This window comes from Taudactylus pleione, unplaced genomic scaffold (assembly GCF_031769625.1).
Source record: "Taudactylus pleione unplaced genomic scaffold, aTauple2 ptg000010l, whole genome shotgun sequence".
NCBI lineage: Eukaryota > Metazoa > Chordata > Amphibia > Anura > Myobatrachidae > Taudactylus > Taudactylus pleione.
In genome coordinates, this window is record NW_028284413.1 from 9,584,569 (window position 1) to 9,604,625 (window position 20,057).

General features: G+C 44.2%; 1 protein-coding gene across 1 annotated transcript in view; it reads left to right on the forward strand.

Annotated features, from left to right (window-relative positions):
* ECEL1 (endothelin converting enzyme like 1) overlaps nucleotides 1-20,057 on the forward strand; it is a 189,640-nt gene that overhangs the window by 40,544 nt on the left and 129,039 nt on the right. Inside the window, exons 2-5 of the mRNA XM_088467436.1 lie at nucleotides 968-1,036; nucleotides 2,402-2,512; nucleotides 2,675-2,767; nucleotides 10,904-11,028. Coding sequence (XP_088323562.1) covers nucleotides 968-1,036; nucleotides 2,402-2,512; nucleotides 2,675-2,767; nucleotides 10,904-11,028 — 398 coding nt within the window. The remainder of the gene's footprint in view (nucleotides 1-967; nucleotides 1,037-2,401; nucleotides 2,513-2,674; nucleotides 2,768-10,903; nucleotides 11,029-20,057) is intronic.

Sequence of the window (20,057 nt, forward strand, 5' to 3'; positions counted from 1 at the left end):
TGTCTATGCTGGGCGAGTGTACACTTCCCGAACTCTCGGACTAGTTTGCGCACTGCGATGCATACGCATGCACACAATGCAAACCATCAGCAGCTATGAGTGAACGATTCCTAGGGAGCAGGTCTGAATTGAGCCCTCAGTTCCCAAGGCACACTAACGGTCCAGGTTTTAAGGATATCCGTGGTTGAGCACAGATGTTTAACTCAAAAGACTGAGCTACTAATTAAGTCACCTGTGCACAAGCATGGTTATCCTTAAAACCTGGACCATTAGGGTACCTTGAGGACCTAGGCCCCGATTCAGAGCCGGATGCTCTGACAGAGCGCTTGCTCTGAATCAGGGCCGGTCTTTTTTTTTAGAACTGCCTCCTGGCCACTCGCATAGTTGTGGATGACCACCCACAGCTATAGCGAGCGGCCATGATGATGGTCGCGATGGTCAAGACCATCGTGACCATCGGGCTTGCGACGAGACCCTTGTGGTAGGGTCTCATGGCCGCAAGCTCCAGAGAGCTATCGGCTCAAACAGAGAACGCCTCCGTATGGGCAGCCACCCTCCCGGCCCGCTCACCAAAGGGGGCATGCTGTCACTCAACATCGACAGCACGCCCCCTTTTGTACGAGACCCGGAGCGATGGATTGCCCGTCGCTATCCGGGTCTCGCGCATGCGCTCTGGGCCACCATCGACCCGGTTGCGAGCGCTCAGCGCTTGCGACCGGGTCTGAATCAGGCCCCTAGTTTGGGAACCTCTGGCCTGTAGAATTGTAGACATTGCTTTGTTACACCTACCTATTGAAATAGTTAACATTTTTATGAAGAGCAATACTTACTAGAAGACTGAAAACTGTATTTATTTTGATGCAACACTGCATGGACATCTGTCATGTATACAGAACTCAACATCTCCACCCTGTCGCCCTCGAGGAAGCATCCACTCCAACTTTACTCCTTGCCTTTTCTTTTACAGATCGATCAGGATGGCCTGACTCTGCCAGAGAGAACGCTGTACCTAGGGCAGGATGAAGACAGTGAGAAGGTAGAAAACACATCTAGAATCTCCATACTAACTTTCCTTTGGGCAAACGGAAGTAATGGCTGCTGCAATGGACATGATATTATGTGTGTGACATGACACGTGCTATTGTTCTATGTATAATTACATTAGTATTTTTTGTTTGTTTGTTTTTTCTTCTTGTGATCAGTGCCAAACCAGAGTATGAAAGTCCCACTAGTAATTTAGCAACACATTTTATACTGCAAATACAAATTAACATATAATATAGAGATCATATTAACAAATACATGCATATTTTACATTAAATAACTTGGGTTTCTTTGTGAAACCTTATTTACTATTCAATATTATATTTTAAACATTTTTATTAACTTAAACTTCTGCAATTGACAATAGTATAGTACTGCACATGTTCTGTCCCATACCAGCAGATGACTACTCGCTCTCCCCATGTTCTGTATGCATGCCAGAAGCCACTAATTGCAACTCCTGTTACCAGCAAAAAGCTTGCCCCTGCTAGGCTAGCCCTGTAAGCACTGGGACAAAGCCAAAATGATTTGGATCTACTGCACTTCATAAATGGCATGCGTTGCCAGTAGTATAGCATGCAAGATTAGGGAAAGTAGATAATAAATGTAACTGTCAATTCAGTTTATATTAATCCACAAATTATACAAATAACCCACAAAAAATATTGATGACATTTATTAAATTGGCTTTTACAGCTACTGTGTAGTTATTTGTGAACATTGGGCCTGATTCAGACCCACTCGCAAGCGGCTGTCCGCTCGTAAGTGGGTCGATGGTGTGCACTGAGCATGCGCACGACGGAGGGAGCTCCGTCGTGCGCATGCGCTAGACGCGACGAGCGAAGGAAAGTCCTTCGCTCGTTGTGTCTGATCAAAGGGGGCGTGCTGTCGATGTTGATTGACAGCACGCCCCCTTTGGTAGGCGTGCCGGGGGCGTGCCTCCCTGACGGGGGCGTTCCCACGGGAACGCCTCCCATCAGAAGCCGGCCCACTGACATCACTAGTGATGTCAGTGGGAGTGATTTTGGCTCTGATAGAGCCAAAATCACTCCGGAGCTTGCGGTTGAAAACCTCAACCGCAGGCTCCGGCTCGCAGTTTCGATGGTCGCGATGGTCACGACCATCGCGGCCAACAAACTGCACACTCGTATAGCCTGTGGGTGGTGACCCACAGCTATACGAGCGTCCAGGAGGACCCTCCATTTTCATGGAGGGCGGCCCTCATTCAGAGCATGCGCTCTGCTCAGAGCGTACGGCTCTGAATGAGGGCCATTGTGTTTATCAGTCACGTATACAAACTATGTTTGCTAGTAGCTACAAAAACCTTGGCACCTTGTTTTTCCTTCACCTTCTGTAGATCCTGGCTGCTTACCAGGTCTTCATGCAGAAGACCCTCAGCCTTCTTGGAGTTGAAAATGTGGAGAAAAAAGCTCAAGAAATTCTGCACCTGGAGCAGGATCTGGCCAATGTAAGTGTCAGTAACAGGATCAGCATGTTTCCCTATTATTTGCCAAGCCATCGCAAAGCAATGTACAGTCTTATTTGATAATTGGTGGCTTTGAATGTTATCCTACAGCAATTCGCAGACTTCCCTGTAATTCAGCAATATATTTCTTTCTAACATTTTTAGATAACTATCTTAGAATTTGATGACATCAGACGTGACATCAGCACTATATACAACAAGGTCACCATAGCTCAGCTGCAGCAAATTGCCCCACACGTGAGTATGGTTTCTGTAGATGTGTACTGTATAGTATAAGTGAGGAAGTATATGGTGTACTGGTCTCCGGGGCTACTTGTAGACAGACAGTATATTCTACAAATTCTCCCAAATCCAACAGTAGAAATTATTTTTGATGTTCCAGTGATATCTCAAGCATATTCTTTTTATTTTATTTCATCAATACTTTTTGTTTTATAGAACAGTTAGTGAACAGTATGTGTCACGTAATAATATATCACAGAAGCACTGCATAGCACAGCAGTGCAGTGATATTTCAACATCTGAAGCCTGCTTATCTTCCTACAAGGGTCTGGCGGAGTGTTGTGCAGTACCATCTGTGTGCTTTGACTAATGAGAATGCTATGTGCATACTACAGACTACAACTGACTGTTCCCAGCATAATACTGATCTCTCTAGCTGTCACTGACAGCCAGTAGGGGCTCAGAAACAGCAATAGTATGTGGGACACATTGCCCTTCTGGGTAGAGTCACAATCTTTGTATGGAAAGTAGTTACTCCAATGCACACCTCTGAGTTATAAATTATTCTTATATTTTATATTCCAATACACTTCATTTTTTATGAGCCATACCGGTTTATATTCACTAGCCTCTATGCTCCTACTTTTATCATGTTCCATCATTAAATATTGGCTACCTGAAGAGATGTGTACTACAATTTGAAACATATCCTGCTGTGACAGCTAATTGTGGGATGATCATGCACAAATAATCCCACAGATTCGGCCTCCAGTACAGAAGCACAATCACTGCATAATCAACTAAACAAACAACAAGCTGCGTAATTGGCAAAACTGTCATATACAATAAGTGTCGACTGTCAGTAATTTCACCAAGCAATACCATTCTAACCTAAACATAATCACACAATTACAATAGCTTGGAAAGCTCCTAACACATATGTCATGGGACCTCTAGTTGGACGTTTGAAGGTGATTCACAACCCTGTGTGCAAGAACCTATTCGATTTGCGGCATTTTTGTTATTTGGGTGAAATGTATTACAGAGGATATCACTTATACTATGCAAAGCGTCTGTTGATCAGCACAAAAGCAGCTTTGCACCGCCTGTGCTCCTTGTGTTGTGCGTGCTTACATGTGTACAGCGTAGGGGAGGAACAGAAACGATCTTAGTAAGGTATGGAGCAGGCACACAGATGCTTCTTCATTTTGTAGTGCAGAAACAAGGTTTCCTTTTGTGGAACAAAATCATTAATGCAATAGAGGGGCATACCTGCCATTCAGTCATTTTCACTTCACAAAAGGACATTAGTTTTGTATCAGCTCAGAACTGCCTGTCTATGGGGCTCTAGTTTGAACCTGCATGTTGTACTTCAGTGAGAAAGGACATTTCCAGGCTCACTCATAGTAATAAAGTGAATAACACACACAGAATTGCTACATGCACTAAGGTCATTCCCGTTGTCCCGTCACTCTTGTGATTAATTTAAGCCACATCTTATGTTAAACCAAAAAGTATTTTAGATGGAAAACATTTTCACTAAAAACATTGCAATCCGTAGTGAATCAGGCCCAGAGCTCACTCACTGTTCTGGTGCTACATCAGCCCCTGCTGCCCTGAAGACACTTACCCTATATTTATTGCTGCCATGAGGTTTGTCCACTCCAGTGAAATAAAATAATGTGGATAGGTCCCTATTATTTTTCCCAGATTTTCTTTTAATCATTCTGTACAGAAAACAGACCTACTGGCACAAACAAAATAATATAACTAGTAACAGAGAACCTCATTCAGAGCCGCTCACAAAATGCGAGCGCTCGCTCTGAATGAGGGCGGCCGCATGGAAAAAATGTTCAGGCCTCCTGGTCACTTGCTAGGCTGTGGGTTACCACCCACAGCCTTAGCGAGTGACTAGGTTGATGGTCACGATGGTCGAGACCATCGCGACCATCGGGGCTTGCGATAAGACACTTGAGGTAGAGTCTCCTGTGCCGCAAGCCCCAGAGAGTTTTCGGCTCTAATAGAGCCGGAAGGTCTCCCACTGACATCACTGGTGATGTTGGTGGGGCCACCCACAAACGGCAAGCGTTCGCTTGGTAACGCCTCCATTTGTGAAACCACCCCCCGCCACGCCTACAAAACGGGGCGAGCTGTCGATCGACAGCCGTCCCTTTTGTAATGAGCCCTGGAGCGAGATAATTTCTCTCACGCTCCGGGGCTTGCACACGCGCAGTGCGGCCGCTGCGCGTGCGCACAGCCAAACATCGACCCGCTTGCGAGCGCTCTGGCGCTTGCGAGCGGGTCTGAATGAGGTCCAGAGTCTGACAGCTGCTAACCATGAGTTGTTAGGGAAGAGTGCACTCCTGTGCTGTCTCCTATGTACTTATAGCCTATAGGGGTATATTCATCATCACTTCATTTCTGCAAAAGCAGGTGAAAATGAACGTTTACACCTACTTTTGTAGAAATTAAGTGTTCGGGCCATTCATCAAAAAGGAAATGCAGGCGATATCACAGATATCTCCTGCTTACCTTCCTCTCGCGGAATGGCGGACAGAATTCATCAAGCTCCGAAAATCCAATATTTTCGGAGTTTGGCTGTGGGAGCAATCGCCATCTTCAGATGGCGTTTGCTCCCGCAAGCCGCCCCTTTCCAATGGGAAGGAGTCCCGCGGGACTCTGAGGCTTTTGTGCGCATGTGTAACCTGTAGGTCTTACAGGCGCACTAGTGTCACTGTTCTGAAAGGAACAGCGAAGCGCTTCGGAGAGACAGATGATTTTCGGATCAGCTGTCTCCGCGCCAGGACCCCGATAATTAAATGATGAATAGAGCCCATAGTGACCTTTACCAAGTTGGTTGCCGGGTGTGTTACTGCACATGTGCAACCCTACCATCTTTACTGTGTTGAGTGTCGCAGTACTTTGCAACACTTAGCTCCTTAAGGGTGTGAGTACCTATTACCACTATTACTGCTGATATCACCACTGCTGCATGGTCGTAACACTGCTTTGGATATTACTGCTGTCACAGCTCTTCCTCAATAAACCTGCAAGTCTGGTTAAGGATCACTGTGTGGCCTAAACTCCATTTTACAATTTCGCTAGTGCTTATTATTAACCTCCTAGGTTCTATACCCAGTGCCAGATTAAGGTCCACATGGGCCTGGAGCTGGAATTTACAAAGGGGCGTATTGTGTGCCGCTGCAGGGGATGTGACTAGTTATGTGGTGGGACATGACCAGTGCCATGGGGGTGTGGTCTCCACAGAGGGTGTGGCCTACATCATCGACTGTGGCTAGTGCCTTCCTTTAATCACCTCAATTGCACTCCCCACTGCGCTCATATCAATAGTGTAATGTGAAAGTCTACAAACAAAAAGAAATACCACTTGCTAAGGGTCACTTAGTGATGTCATGAATTTGACATCTCTCTATATAAAAGGATCTAATCTTATTACTAGCTATACCAAGAAGATATTAGATCTATACCCCATAGTGAGAAAGGAAAAAAAAACAATAAAATAAAGGAATCACTAAGTGAAGCTTATACATGAGAGCTAAACTCCAACAAACCATTGAATCACCCCCAATATGACACATTCACCCATCCTGCCAGCACCCATTAACCAATTTCCCCCACACAGTATTTGCTAACCTATTCCTGTCCAACAACCCATTAATCAATCCTCCCCATGAGCACCCATTAACCCATCTCTCCTCTGTTTATTATCAATCAACCCTCCCAGCACCCATTAGCACATTAATTCACCCTATCAGCTCCCATATAGCTCTCCCCACATAGCACCCATTAATACACTCACTTAGCACCTATTAACTCCGCCCCACCCACCACTCATTAACCCATTCATTGATCAATTTTCACATCCCAGTGCCCATCAACACATTCACCCCGGCATACATACACACATCCATACACATACACTAGACACATACACATGCATATACAGTACACACACACACACACATATATATTATATATATATATATATATATATATACTCAAATACATACACACACACATATACATACACACATATACAGTACATACATGCAGACACACACACACACATCAATCACCAATCAATTCTCCTCCTCATGAGGCCATTAAAGAAATAACTTAAGGTCGGTACACACTAGATGATGTCTAGTGTGTACTGACCTCATTTGCAATGAGTCCCGGTGGGGTGCCGGCAACAGCAAGTGCATACACACTTGCCGATGCCGTGAGCAACAGTGCGAGAGCGGGTTCAATGCTGCATTGAGCAACATGGCCCTCGCTGATGATGTCGCCCGTCGCGATGTTGCTGACGATGCACAGTAGCGTTCATCATCAATAACATTGAGGGTACACACTAGACGATGTGCCCAATATCGTCTAATGCATACCTCCCAACATGACCCTCTCCAGGAGGGACACAATACTCTGGTCCTGGACTTCCCTGGTAAGAGGCGGGGCTGCAGCGCAGTTCAAAATTCAAATATGGGAGTCATACCAACTGTCATTTCACACACTGCCAAACATCACTGGCTGGGACTCACTGGCAGTTGGTGTGACTCCCCTATTTGAATTTTGAACTGCGCTGCAGCCCCACCTCTTTAGCCTCCACCAATCATTAATTACCAGGGAAGTCAAGGACCAGAGCATTGTGTCCCTCCTGGAGAGGGTCATGTTGGGAGGTATGCTAATGTGTACCTGGCATTACCAGGGTCCATCCAGCAGCAGCTCCTTGTTTGGGGGCGGAGCTTGTAACTGACAGGCTCAGGAGGACCCAAGTAAAGAAGAGGACTGGAGTAGAGAGAAGGGATGGCCACCACACTCCCTGCACATTGCACAGCTCTAAGCACTGATCTCACTGACAGGTGAAGGTGCAACTTCAATGCCGGGGACGGAGGAGGCAGCTGTGACAGGAAAAAGGTTTTCCTGTCAATGCTGTCAGTCTCCTGTGGGCCTATCTTTAATGGGGGCCTGGAGCTGCAGCTCCACCAGCCCCTTTCTTAATCCGGCTCTGTCTATACCAATAGGACATATCAACACAAGCTTGCTGTTGTCTTAGAACTTTAAGAATAAAAAAATATTCTGCTATCAGCTAAATAATGTACCATGAAGTCAATAAAACAGTGCTGCTAGGTCTTTACTTGCGAGTAAAGGGGGGCATCCACTACACGATTTTAGCAGGCGATTGAACGATAACGACGTCGTTATCGTTCAGTCGTTTAAAAATCGTGCAGTGTTTGGTTGTTAACGATCAACGGTGCGCGCTCCCGCTGGTCGTTTGATCGTCTCGTCAGTCGACTGAACATGCAGGTCAATTTCACTTGATCTATTAAAGATAGTTTGCAAATCGTTTGTAAATCGTTTGCAAATCGTTCAAACTGCAAGATAAAATTTCAAGGGAAAAAATCAAGGGATAATCGTTTAGAGATTGGACAGGGAGTAGATCGTCTAGTGGATGTGCCCCTTAAATTTACAGTAACCCACAGCAACCACCTGATTTCATTGGTTAAAGGCCCCCATGCATCTGTGATTTATGGGACCAATTCTCCAATGCTGGGGTCGGGGCATCGATGAAATCCAGCATGTTGTATTTCACTGAATGCTGATCACAATCAAACTTTGATTGGTCCGACTGGGGACCGGCTGGCAGATGTATGGGGCCCTTTAGTTGTACTACAGCAAACAGGCAGATAAGTAAAATACCATATGGGTGAATTAACTAAAAATATAGAACTGGGGGTTATTTAGCAAGCCAATGTTCACTTAAATCCCACTCTCCTCCCCTCATTCTGCCATTACCCTGCCAATATTCCCGGCAGTGTAATTAAAAGACTTTCTTAAAATGCATATCTATCTCTCCCCCACATGCTCCTCCATGGAAACTCCACCTACGTATGACGGGGAGAGGCAGACAAGTGTTTGGCGGTGCTATATATAATATGCGGTATATATAAGTATATATAATTGTTTTTATATATATATATATATATAGTACTTAGAAAGAGAGAACTTAAAAGGGCCTTTAAAATAATACTTATCTTATGGAAAATACATTTTGGCCCAGGACCAGGGGCATATTTATACAGTCAGGTCCATAAATATTGGGACATTGACAGAATTTTCAGATTTTGGCCTCTATTCACCACCACAATGGCTTTGAAATTAAACAAACAAGATGTGATTTAACTGCAGACTTTCAGATTTAATTTTAGGGCAATTACATCCAAATCAGGTGAACAGTGTAGGAATTACAACGGTTTCTATATGTGCCTCCCACTTTTTAAGGGGCCAAAAGTAATGGGACAAACTAAACAATCCTAAATCTAACTTTCACTTTTTAATACTTTGTTGCAAGTCCTTTGCAGGCAATTACAGCCTGAAGTCTGGAACGCATAGACATCACCAGATGCTGGGTTTCATCCCTGGTGATGCTCTGCCAGGCCTCTACTGCAAATGTCTTCAGTTCCTACTTGTTCTTGGGGCATTTTCCCTTCAGTTTTGTCTTCATCAAGTGAAATGCATGCTCAATCGGATTCAGGTCAGGGGATTGACTTGGCTATTGCATAACATTCCACTTTTTAGCCTTAAAAAACTCTTTTGTTGCTTTTGTAGTATGCTTCGGGTCATTGTCCATCTGCACTGTGAAGCGTTGTCCAATGAGTTCTGAAGCATTTGACTGAATATGAGCATATAATATTGCCCGAAACACTTCAGAATTCATTCTGCTGCTTTTGTCAGTAGTCACATCATCAATAAATACAAGGGAACCAGTTCCATTGGCAGCCATACATGCCCACGCCATGACACTACCACCACCATGTTTCACTGATGAGGTGGTATGTTTTGGATCTTGAGCAGTTCCTTTCCTTCTCTTCTCTTCCCATCACTCTGGTACAAGTTGATCTTTGTCTCATCTGTCAATAGGATGTTGTTCCAGAACTGTAATGGCTTTTTTAGATGTTGTTTGGCAAACTCTAATCTGGTCTTCCTGTTTTTGTGGCTCACCAATGGTTTGCATCTTGTGGTGAACCCTCTATATTCACTCTTGTGAAGTCTTCTCTTGATTGTTGACTTTGACACATATACATCTACCTCCTGGAGAGTGTTCTTGATTTGGCCAACTGTTGTGAAGGGGTTTTTCTTCACCAGGGAAATAATTCTTTTGTCATCCACCACAGTTGTTTTCCGTGGTCTTCCGGGTCTTTTGGTGTTGCTGAGCTCTCCGGTGCAGTCTTTTTTTTTAAGAATGTTCCAAACAGTTGATTTGGCCACACCTAATGTTTTTGCTATCTCTCTGATGGGTTTGTTTTGATTTTTCAGCCTAATTATGGCTTGCTTCACTGATAGTGACAGCTCTTTGGATCTCATATTGAAAGTTGACAGCAACTGATTCCAAATGCAAATGTCACACCTAGAATCAACTCCAGACCTTTTACCTGCTTAATTGATAATGAAATAACGAGGGAATAGCCCACACCTGTCCATGAAATATCTTTTGAGTTGATAGTCCCATTACTTTTGGCCCCTTAAAAAGTGGGAGGCACATATTGAAACTGTTGTAATTCCTACACCGTTCACCCGATTTGGATGTAATTACCCTCAAATTAAATCTGAAAGTCTGCAGTTAAAGCACATCTTGTTTGTTTCATTTCAAAGCCATAGTGGTGGTGAATAGAGGCCAAAATATGAAAATTCTGTCAATGTCCCAATATTTATGGACCTGACTGTAATAGGTGCAGGGTGTGCGGTGCAGACGGGTCCCTATCCAGGGGGGAGCCCACACCGCACACCCTGCACCCGTCTGTTTTAATACTCACCCCTCCGAAGTCCTGCGACGGGCTGTAGTGCTGGACAAAACCCCTGCAAAATGGCCGCCACACCCATTTTAACTGCGTTTTGCGCATGCACACTAGAGGAATCACCGGGAAAATGACGGTCGTGCCATTTTCCCTGTGACCTGTTCACACTCTAGTGCCCAGAGTCTACAGGTGCAGCGCTATCTTTACTTTGCAGTCTTAAAGCATTTTATTTTTTTGTAAAAATCACAAGTTATTGGAAATGTATGCAAAAGTTACAAACAAGATTAACAACTTTAGAAGAGTTTTTATACATCTGCTCTTTTATTTTTCACTTTAGCTAAAATGGAAACGTCTACTAGACAGGATATTCCATGAAAACTTTTCAGAAGATGAAGAAGTTGTTGTGTTGGCCACAGACTATATGCAGAAGGTATCTGATATGATACGGACTACACCAGCGAGGTAATATAGCCTGCACCATACTTGCATCTCTACCTCCAATATCAGTGTGTTCTAGTCTAAAAAGGGCAGTAGTGCAATGTAATATATAAAGGACTGCAAATATTTGTATAACCAATTGGTGTATACACAAAAGCTGGTACAGTGTGACAGTTATATTGGCCGATCAATTGATCGGCCAATATATCTGGCGCCCGTCGGCCAGTGTGTACCAGCTAAATATGTCTGCGAACGACGTTGTCCACAGACATATCGCGTCAGCTGTGCTGCACAGCCGATGGCAGATATATCTGTCCATCGGCAAGTGTGTACAGGAGATCAGCCAATCGTCCATACACATGCAGCGACAGCTGCGGGGAGGGGAGACAGACATGCTCTCGAACCATTCCCCCGGCCAGCGAGACCCGCGGCTACCTGGGAGATGATGGACCATCATCTACAAATATATCTGCTAGGTGTGTACCCACCATTACACTTAGTAACATTGGAGCCTACATAGCAAACTATGCTATGTATGCTTTAAATCATCTGAAAACAGCTGTTTTGGGAGGATTGACAAATTTCTTAACATCAGGGCTATTTAACAAGGGGTACTGCAGCAGATAGTGGTTCCCCTCTTTACTATCGCACAAACAGTACCCATAGCTGTCTAAGGTGACTGCAAAAAATACTTATTTACCAATCTGCAAAAAACCTTAGCTTTTCAGAGCTTGGCATCATTAGCTAACGATGGCATGAGCCTGTTGTAGATTATGGACTACGTGTTTGTAGTTTTTTCAGAGAGTGGTCCCAAGGATCCTTCTATGGCAATCACCAATGGCCTCACATGTACGTTACCTGAGCTGGAACTGAACCCAGCGGTAAAGTGATCACATAAGAGATCACTTTACTTTTTAGCCCTTTACTTTTTAGATAGGATGGGCTCTTTTCAGAGGCGGAATTTGTTTATGTTGCACTGAACAAATGCAGCATGACCTAACTTCTCAGCAAATAGCTTACTTCCCAGGATCTTTAATTCTGTTGCCTGCATCATTATTATTATTATTATCCTTTATTTATATGGCGCCATAAGGGTGCCGCTGCACCTAAACAAATAAGCACACAAGAAAAACAGTTATTAACAGTTCAAACAATGCTGGACAAATACATGATTTATAAACATTGCTGCATAACACTTAAATAAGCAGCAGAGTGTCAGCAAGTGTTAGGTGCTGTTGTAAATGAAAGTATAAGTAAGGGAAGGAGAAGCACGTGAGGGAAGAGGGCTCTGCTCGTGAGAGCTTACATTCTAATGGGGAGGGGCAGACAAACAGGGGTGACAAAGATGGGCTGGATTGTGAGGACGGAACATGGAGTAGTGGGTTAGGATGAGCGCTGGAAAGCTTTGAGGAAGAAATGGGTCTTGAAAGCCCATTTGAAGATAAGGAGCCAGGAAGCAAAATTATCAAGGAATTTTGATCTTAGGCCAGGGGGACGAAAAAAGGCAGCTACTCGAAGAAGTTGGAAGAGGCGAATATCATGAGCATTGAATAGAAAGAATGAAATTATTTATTATTTATTTATTACCAGTTATTTATATAGCGCACACATATTCCGTAGCGCTTTACAGAGAGAATATTTGGCCATTCACATCAGTCCCTGCCCCAGTGGAGCTTACAATCTATGTTCCCTATCACATGCTCACACACATACACACTAGGGATAATTTTTGTTGGGAGCCAATTAACCTACCAGTATATTTTTGGAGTGTGGGAGGAAACCGGAGTACCCGGAGGAAACCCACGCAAGAACAGGGAGAATATAGAAACTCCACACAGTTAGGGCCATGGTAGGAATTGAACCCATGACCTCATTGCTGTGAGGCAGTAACGCTAACCATTACAGGAGATTCAAGGAGTTGGAGATGAAGCTGTCATGGATGGGGACCAGTTGATTATAGACAGAACTGACTTTCCAGAGAACACAGGAGAGAGGGACAGATTTAGGAGGAGAGATAAGAAGGAGATTGTTAGGGTTGCTGTAGTGTGGGGTTAAGATTGATTTAGAGAAAGGGATAAGGAGAGTGTGGGTATGTGGTGGGCTTCTGAATGAGGAAGGATGACAGCAGGTGGCGGCAAGGTGGAGGTTTAGTGTGGTGTGAGTGGATGAGAGGAGAAGTAACTTGGAGAAAAGGGAGGGTGCAGGGCCTAATGGTGGTATAGCAGGACCATGGTGGAGTAGGAATAAATAATAATGGCATTATGGGAGATGCGGTGGAGTGTACTAGATGGGATGAAGGGAGACAAAGGAGAGGAAGGAGGGGGAGGAGAAGGTGGAGAAGACTATGGCGGGAGGAAAGAGATGAGAACTGGTGGTAGAGCAAACAATTATGTAGCTGCTGAGTGAGGGGGGAGCAAAAGAAAAGAGAGACATAGTATAGATGAGGGAATTGGGATAGAAATGGCAGTAGTAGTGATGAGAGTGAGATACAAGAACAGTACAGTTAAAATGTCTAATAATCAGATAAAAGGAAGAAAAGTGCTGGTAGATGTGCTGGTAGATGTAAAGGCACAACTATAATAGTATATAATAAACAAAATGTGGTTGGAGTTGTCAAAGTTGCAGGAATTTAAATTTAGCATAAAGTGTTCTTAAAGATGTATAGGTGTTAAACAATGGTAAATACTACAATGGTATAAAGATAAACTGACAGTGGTGCAGGAATGATTTAAACAGTGTAGAGTGGAAAAATAAACACACAAAAATTAAAGTGCAGCAAACTGGTAGTTGCTTGCAATGCAGAAGCAGGGTGTTAGCAAAATATGTGTCCAGGTTATAATGAAATCAGGTGGCTGAGTTGCAGGATATCCAGAAGCTCATAAGATCCTTTTCAATTGTTTCCAAGTTGTAAAGAGTTCTTTTTAAATGTTGTTCTCCTGTGTTCCTCCTGTTTATCTCCTGTCTAACTAAATGCTGTGCATGTAGTACCACTTAGAAAAATAGCCACTTTGAAAAAAAAACCTATTCAGCCTTGTAACAGGCCTGCAGACTGTACCCTAATAAATATATAATGAAGTATACATGTGTAGTAACTGATTGCACCCCACCCCCCAGTAACCTCACCCACACCAAATGCAAGTCATAACATTCTAAAACAAACAGACCCTAAACAACATCCCATGTATCTAGAAGTTAATATATATTTATATAGCCAGACCTTAAGTGACTCTGGATTTTGCAGATTTTAATTAATGACAATATACCTAGAAAATCAGTATATTCAAAAAGCACTGGTATTTCTATATCAGATGACTGGTGCCAATAGGTTTTTTACCTGCAAGGTGAGAAGAGGAAAATCAGTCAGATCATCATCCCTCACTGATCGCTGAGGATAAAACTAGCAAGATCTCCTGTCTAAACTCTTTAAATTATGCTGTGCATGTAATACTACTAAGAAAAAAAACACTTTGAAATAAAAAACTATGCAGCCTTATAACAGGCCTGCAACCTTTAACCTACATTCATTCTGCTATTTACACAAGTGTCAGTATAATCTGACTGCAGGTGAGTCTGAAATGAGCAAACCAAACTGTTTGCTTTGGTCCATGACACTGGTGCTCATGTAAACAACAAGAGGAGGGCAGCTATTGGGATAAATAAACCCGATGCCCATACTGTATGAACATGGTGAGAACAGTTTGACACGCAGGGCTCCAACTTATCTCCTCTTTGCTTTAGACCTCTCAGGACCCTATCCTGTTTATTGTAGACACCTTTTGACTGATCATTGATTGCTCCTGGCTTAATCCTCATCCATGACAAGTGTTGGTATGATAACCATGTTGGGATCCCGGCATTGGGATTCTGGCCGCCAGGATCCCGACTGTCGGTATTTCATACCGATTCCTATGAAATGGTACACAAATACAATTATTCTGGAAGAAATTACCTTTTCAAAGACTTTCTTGTTTTGCACCTGGAAGATCTCTCTTGAGGCACCAGCAATAGTCCGCAAGCATATTCACACCCCAGCGGCCCTGGTGCCTCTCTTCCATCACTCAAATGTCTTGATGACAGTGCTCTCCTTGCTCCTCGCTGAGGTCGCCGCAGTTTTCAGGAGTAGTCTAAATGTGAGCTGAAGAAATGCATCTTTATGGACATATGTGCACAACGAGTCTGTGAGCACTGCAGGAGTTCCTCGACAACATGCATATTCCTCACAAAAGGAGTGATTTCTGACTGCCGATCTGACATGGAGACTAGACCACAGATGTAGCGTCGCAACACGTGTTTGGGTGATTCTTGCACTTTCTATTCATTTTGTACAAAAATTAATTCTGAGAACTCAATCCAGGCTACCTGGAGCAATGAGCAGCGATATACAAGCACACCTTAATCCCCCCCACACCTCTCTCCCTGTACAGAGTAGCCAGTTATCACTGTAGCAACTTGCTAATCTCGAGGAGCCAGGAGAGCACTGTCAGTATGTGAATATACTTACGTACTATTGCTGGTGCCTCAAGAGAGATGTTCCAGGTGCAAATCACACACTAAAGTATTTGAAAAGGTCCTTTCTTCCAGAGTAACTGTATTTGTGTACCATTTCATATATAAACTGTACAATTGGTGTGAATGTAAGTCTGCTTTGCAACGATAAACATAATTTCCAAACTATTATATAATTTATTTACAAAATATTAACTTTTTTAAACTTGAGAGAGCAAAAAAACCTGACCTGAAAGAGCAAAATGACTTATATTTTTTAATTAACCATGCACTAATTATAAAAGATCACCTAAAAAAACCTTAACCTCAAAAATTATGCAGACCAATGTTATTCATATTTTAAATCTATGTTAAATCATGTCTGAGATCTTATTTCTGAGTAGGTTGTGATGAATCTGCCTAAACACCCTTTTATCTTGTGCCCACCTTCATATCATATTACATAGGCAAACTACAGATCTGGTAATGGGTGGTCCCAGTTTTAGCACCGTGTCAGATAATGGGGCAGATGTATGAAGCTCTGGGAAGTGATGAAGTGGAGAGTGATAAACGACCAACCACTCAGCTCCATAAATGTAATTTTTCAAACACCGCCTGTAACATGACAATTAGGAGCGGAGTAGCACAATCCACTTTATCACTTTCCAGAGCTTCATACTTCTGCCCCATTGTGTTACTGTTTCTTGTAAAAAAAACTCTATCACATATTATGTATGCATATTCTTGAGTTGCAGTAAAAGGGACGTGGGTACTCAAACAGGGTGGCGTGGTGTTGAGACATGACCCCTTTTCAGATAATATTTGGCCACATCCGTTCCTGCCCCAGTGGAGCTTACTATCTATATTTCCTACCACAAGTACATGCACAGATCCACATAAAATATATTAAAATAGCCAGATCCACACAAATTACATAAAAGTAGCCAGATCCATATAAATGACATTAAAATAGCCAGATCAGTGGCGTAACTAGGGTATTTGGAACCCAGGGCAAATTTTAAAAGGGCCCCCCCCCACCTGTTTATTTTCACACTGAACATTCCTATCCATATGCACCTTAACCCCAGTAGTACCCCTTATACAGTACCCCCAGTATGGAGTTGTGGTCCCTCTTATGCAGGCCCATAGTAGTGCCCCTTATACAGTATCCCCAGTAGTGGTCCCCCCAAATGCAGTGCCCCATGTAGTGTTCCCCCTTATGCAGTGCCCCCAGTAGCAGTCCCCACAATGCAGTGTGCCCAGTAGCGGTATCCCCTTATGCAGTGCCCTTTATATGGTGCCCCCAGTAGTAGTCCCCCCCTATGCAGTGCCCTTTATATAGTGCCCACAGCAGTAGTCCCCCCCCATGCAGTTTTCCCAGTAGTGGTCCCCTTATGCAGGCACCCAGTAGTGATCCCCCCTAACCAGTGCCCCCTGTAGTGGCCCTTCCTATTATTGCCCCCAGTAGTGGTCCCCCGAGTGCAGTGCCTCTACTAGTAGGCCCCTTTTATAATGCCCCCAGTGGTAGTTCCCCCCCAAGTAGTAGTCCCCAGTAGAGGTTCCCCCTCCTGATTAAGTGCCCCCAGTAGTAGCCCCCCCCAGTAGAGTTTCTCCCAATAATGGTGCCCCCACCCCCAGTAGAGGTCCTCCCAGTAGTAGCCACCCCCCTCCCCCGTTCTGCAGATAGGTTAAAAAAAATATATATGTATATATATATATATATATATAAAAAAACATACTTGCCTGAATCCACGCTGCTGCTGCTGCTCCGGTCTGCGACGCCGCTCCCGCTGCCGCCGCCAGTCCTCCCGGGCTGGCGCGCTCAGCATTATGGGACAGACGTCATGACGTCTGTCCCATTACCCACTGCAGGAGCCGGACGGAAGTCCGGCTCTTGCAGTGGGTGCTGCTGCAGTCACTGAGAGTCTATCTGACTCTCATTGGCTGCTGTTTAACACACGCATCGCCGCCAGCGCTGGCGGCGATGCGTGTGTTATGCACAACCTCAGCCCGCCTCCTGGTGCTATTGGGCAAGCGCTCAAGGGGAGGGAGCGGGCTCAGGTGTGGAGCACAGGACCGGCGCAGGGAAGCCTAGCGCCGGTCCTGTGTAAATGTGTAGCGCCGACCACAATCACTGCGGTCGGCGCTACTCTTGTGGCTAACTAGGGCGGGCCGGACCGTGGCCGGCGGCGCCCCTCCCCCGCGCCGCCGGTCCCACGGCGCCCAGGGCACGAACCCTGCCCGACCCCCCCTAGTTACGCCACTGAGCCAGATCCACACAAAATACATATAAAAGCTAGTTCCACACAAAATACAAATATAAGCCAGATCGATATAAAATACATATAAAAGCCATATCCACACAAAATACATAAAAAAACCAGATCCAGACAAAATACATATAAAAGCCTGATCCACAAAAAAACCATTGAAAAAGCCAGATCCACATAAAAAACAATGAAAAAAGCCAGATTCACATAAAAAAAAAACATTGAAAAAGTCAGACCCACATAAAAAGAAATTAAAAAAGTGAGATCCTCATAAAGTACCACCATAACACTTGTGAAGCCTTCAGTGGCAAAAACTGGCAAATATTACTGTGGTAAGGGTTTTCGCCAGCGATAGAGGGAAAAAAATATTTGTCCGAAGACTGTGCTTACCTGCCATGCCTAGGTTCTCCACGTCGCTTCTAATAGTCATCCAGTAGAATTCCATCGCCTTCAGCAGAAGAGAAGGGGAATTATAAGGGATTAAGAAGGGAGTAGTGGAAGATAAAAGGGGGTGGCGGAATGAGATGCAGGGTAAGAGGAAAAGTGGTTTTTGAAGGGCATGGGGGAAAGGTGGATGGTGAGGGAAATATATTTGAGACCAGTGATGTCTGGATATGGAAGGGCTGCAACTGGAGGGTCACAGGATATCCGACAGGATCTGGGTGATGCAGGGCAGGGATTGATGTAGTAGAATTTTACGAATTCTACTGGAAATTGCCCTTTAGTAACTTTAAGTGAAACTAAAATAATGTGAAAAGGGTGTGAAAACACCCTTTTTCACTTTATTTTAGTAAAAATAATGATTTTAGATAGAGCCCTTAGTGTTAAACATGAATAGAGCTCTATAGTATTTCTACTATATTTACTTGTATAATTGTCCATATACATAGGGGCTGGCTGGCTACTGTTGTCCATTAAGGGGCTGGTTGTTGTCCTGTCCATAGGGGCTGGCTGGCTGGCTGTAGTGCTGTGTTCAGGGGGTGCTCGTCCTTCAGGGATGTTCTCTTCACCTACCACCAGTGTTTGTAAATATAAATATTTTTTTTTTCGTGCGCGTGCCGTGTTAGCCATACCTGTCATCGGCATAGGTAGGTGCGCAGGGGTGCTGTGCTCCTGTCAAGGGGCTGCTGCCCAAAAATAATAATAATTTTTACAGGGGCTGTCCTGTGGGTTGTACGCTGCCCTTCATCAAAGTAATTTTTACAGGGGCTGTCCTGTGGGTTGTACGCTGCCCTTTATCATCAAACTAATTTTTACAGGGGCTGTCCTGTGGGTTGTACGCTGCCCTTCATCAAACTAATTTTTACAGGGGCTGTCCTATGTGTTGTACGCTGCCCTTCATCAAACTAATTTTTAAAGGTGCTGTCCTGTGGGTTGTATGCTGCCCTTCATCAAACTAATTTTTACAGGGGCTGTCCTGTGTGTTATACGCTGCCCTTCATCATCAAACTAATTTTTACAGGAGCTGTCCTGTGGGTTGTACGCTGCCCTTCATCAAAGTAATTTTTAAAGGGGCTGTCCTGTGGGTTCTACGCTGCCCTTCATCAAACAAATTTTTACAGGGGCTGTTCTGTGTGGTGTAAGCTGCCCTTCATCAAAGTAATTTTTACAGGGGCTGTCCTGTGTGGTGTAAGCTGCCCTTCATCAAAGTAATTTTTACAGGGGCTGTCCTGTGTGTTGTTGTACGCTGCCCTTCATCAAAATACTTTTTACAGGGGCTGTCCTGTGTGTTGTACGCTGCCCTTCATCAAAATACTTTTTACATGCGCTCCTGTGTGTTGTACGCTGCCCTTCATCAAAATACTTTTTACAGTGGCTGTCCTGTGGGTTGTACGCTGCCCTTCATCAAAGTAATTTTTACAGGGGCTGTCCTATGTGTTGTACGCTGCTCTTCATCAAAATATTTTTTACAGGGGCTGTCCTGTGGGTTGTATGCTGCCTTTCATCAAAATAATTTTTACAGGGGCTGTCCTGTGGGTTGTACGCTGCCCTTTATCATCAAACTAATTTTTACAGGGGCTGTCCTGTGGTATATGCTGCCCTTCATCAAACTAATTTTTACAGGGGCTGTTCTGTGTGGTGTAAGCTGCCCTTCATCAAAGTAATTTTTACAGGGGCTGTCCTGTGTGGTGTAAGCTGCCCTTCATCAAAGTAATTTTTACAGGGGCTGTCCTGTGTGTTGTTGTACGCTGCCCTTCATCAAAATACTTTTTACAGGGGCTGTCCTGTGTGTTGTACGCTGCCCTTCATCAAAATACTTTTTACATGCGCTCCTGTGTGTTGTACGCTGCCCTTCAT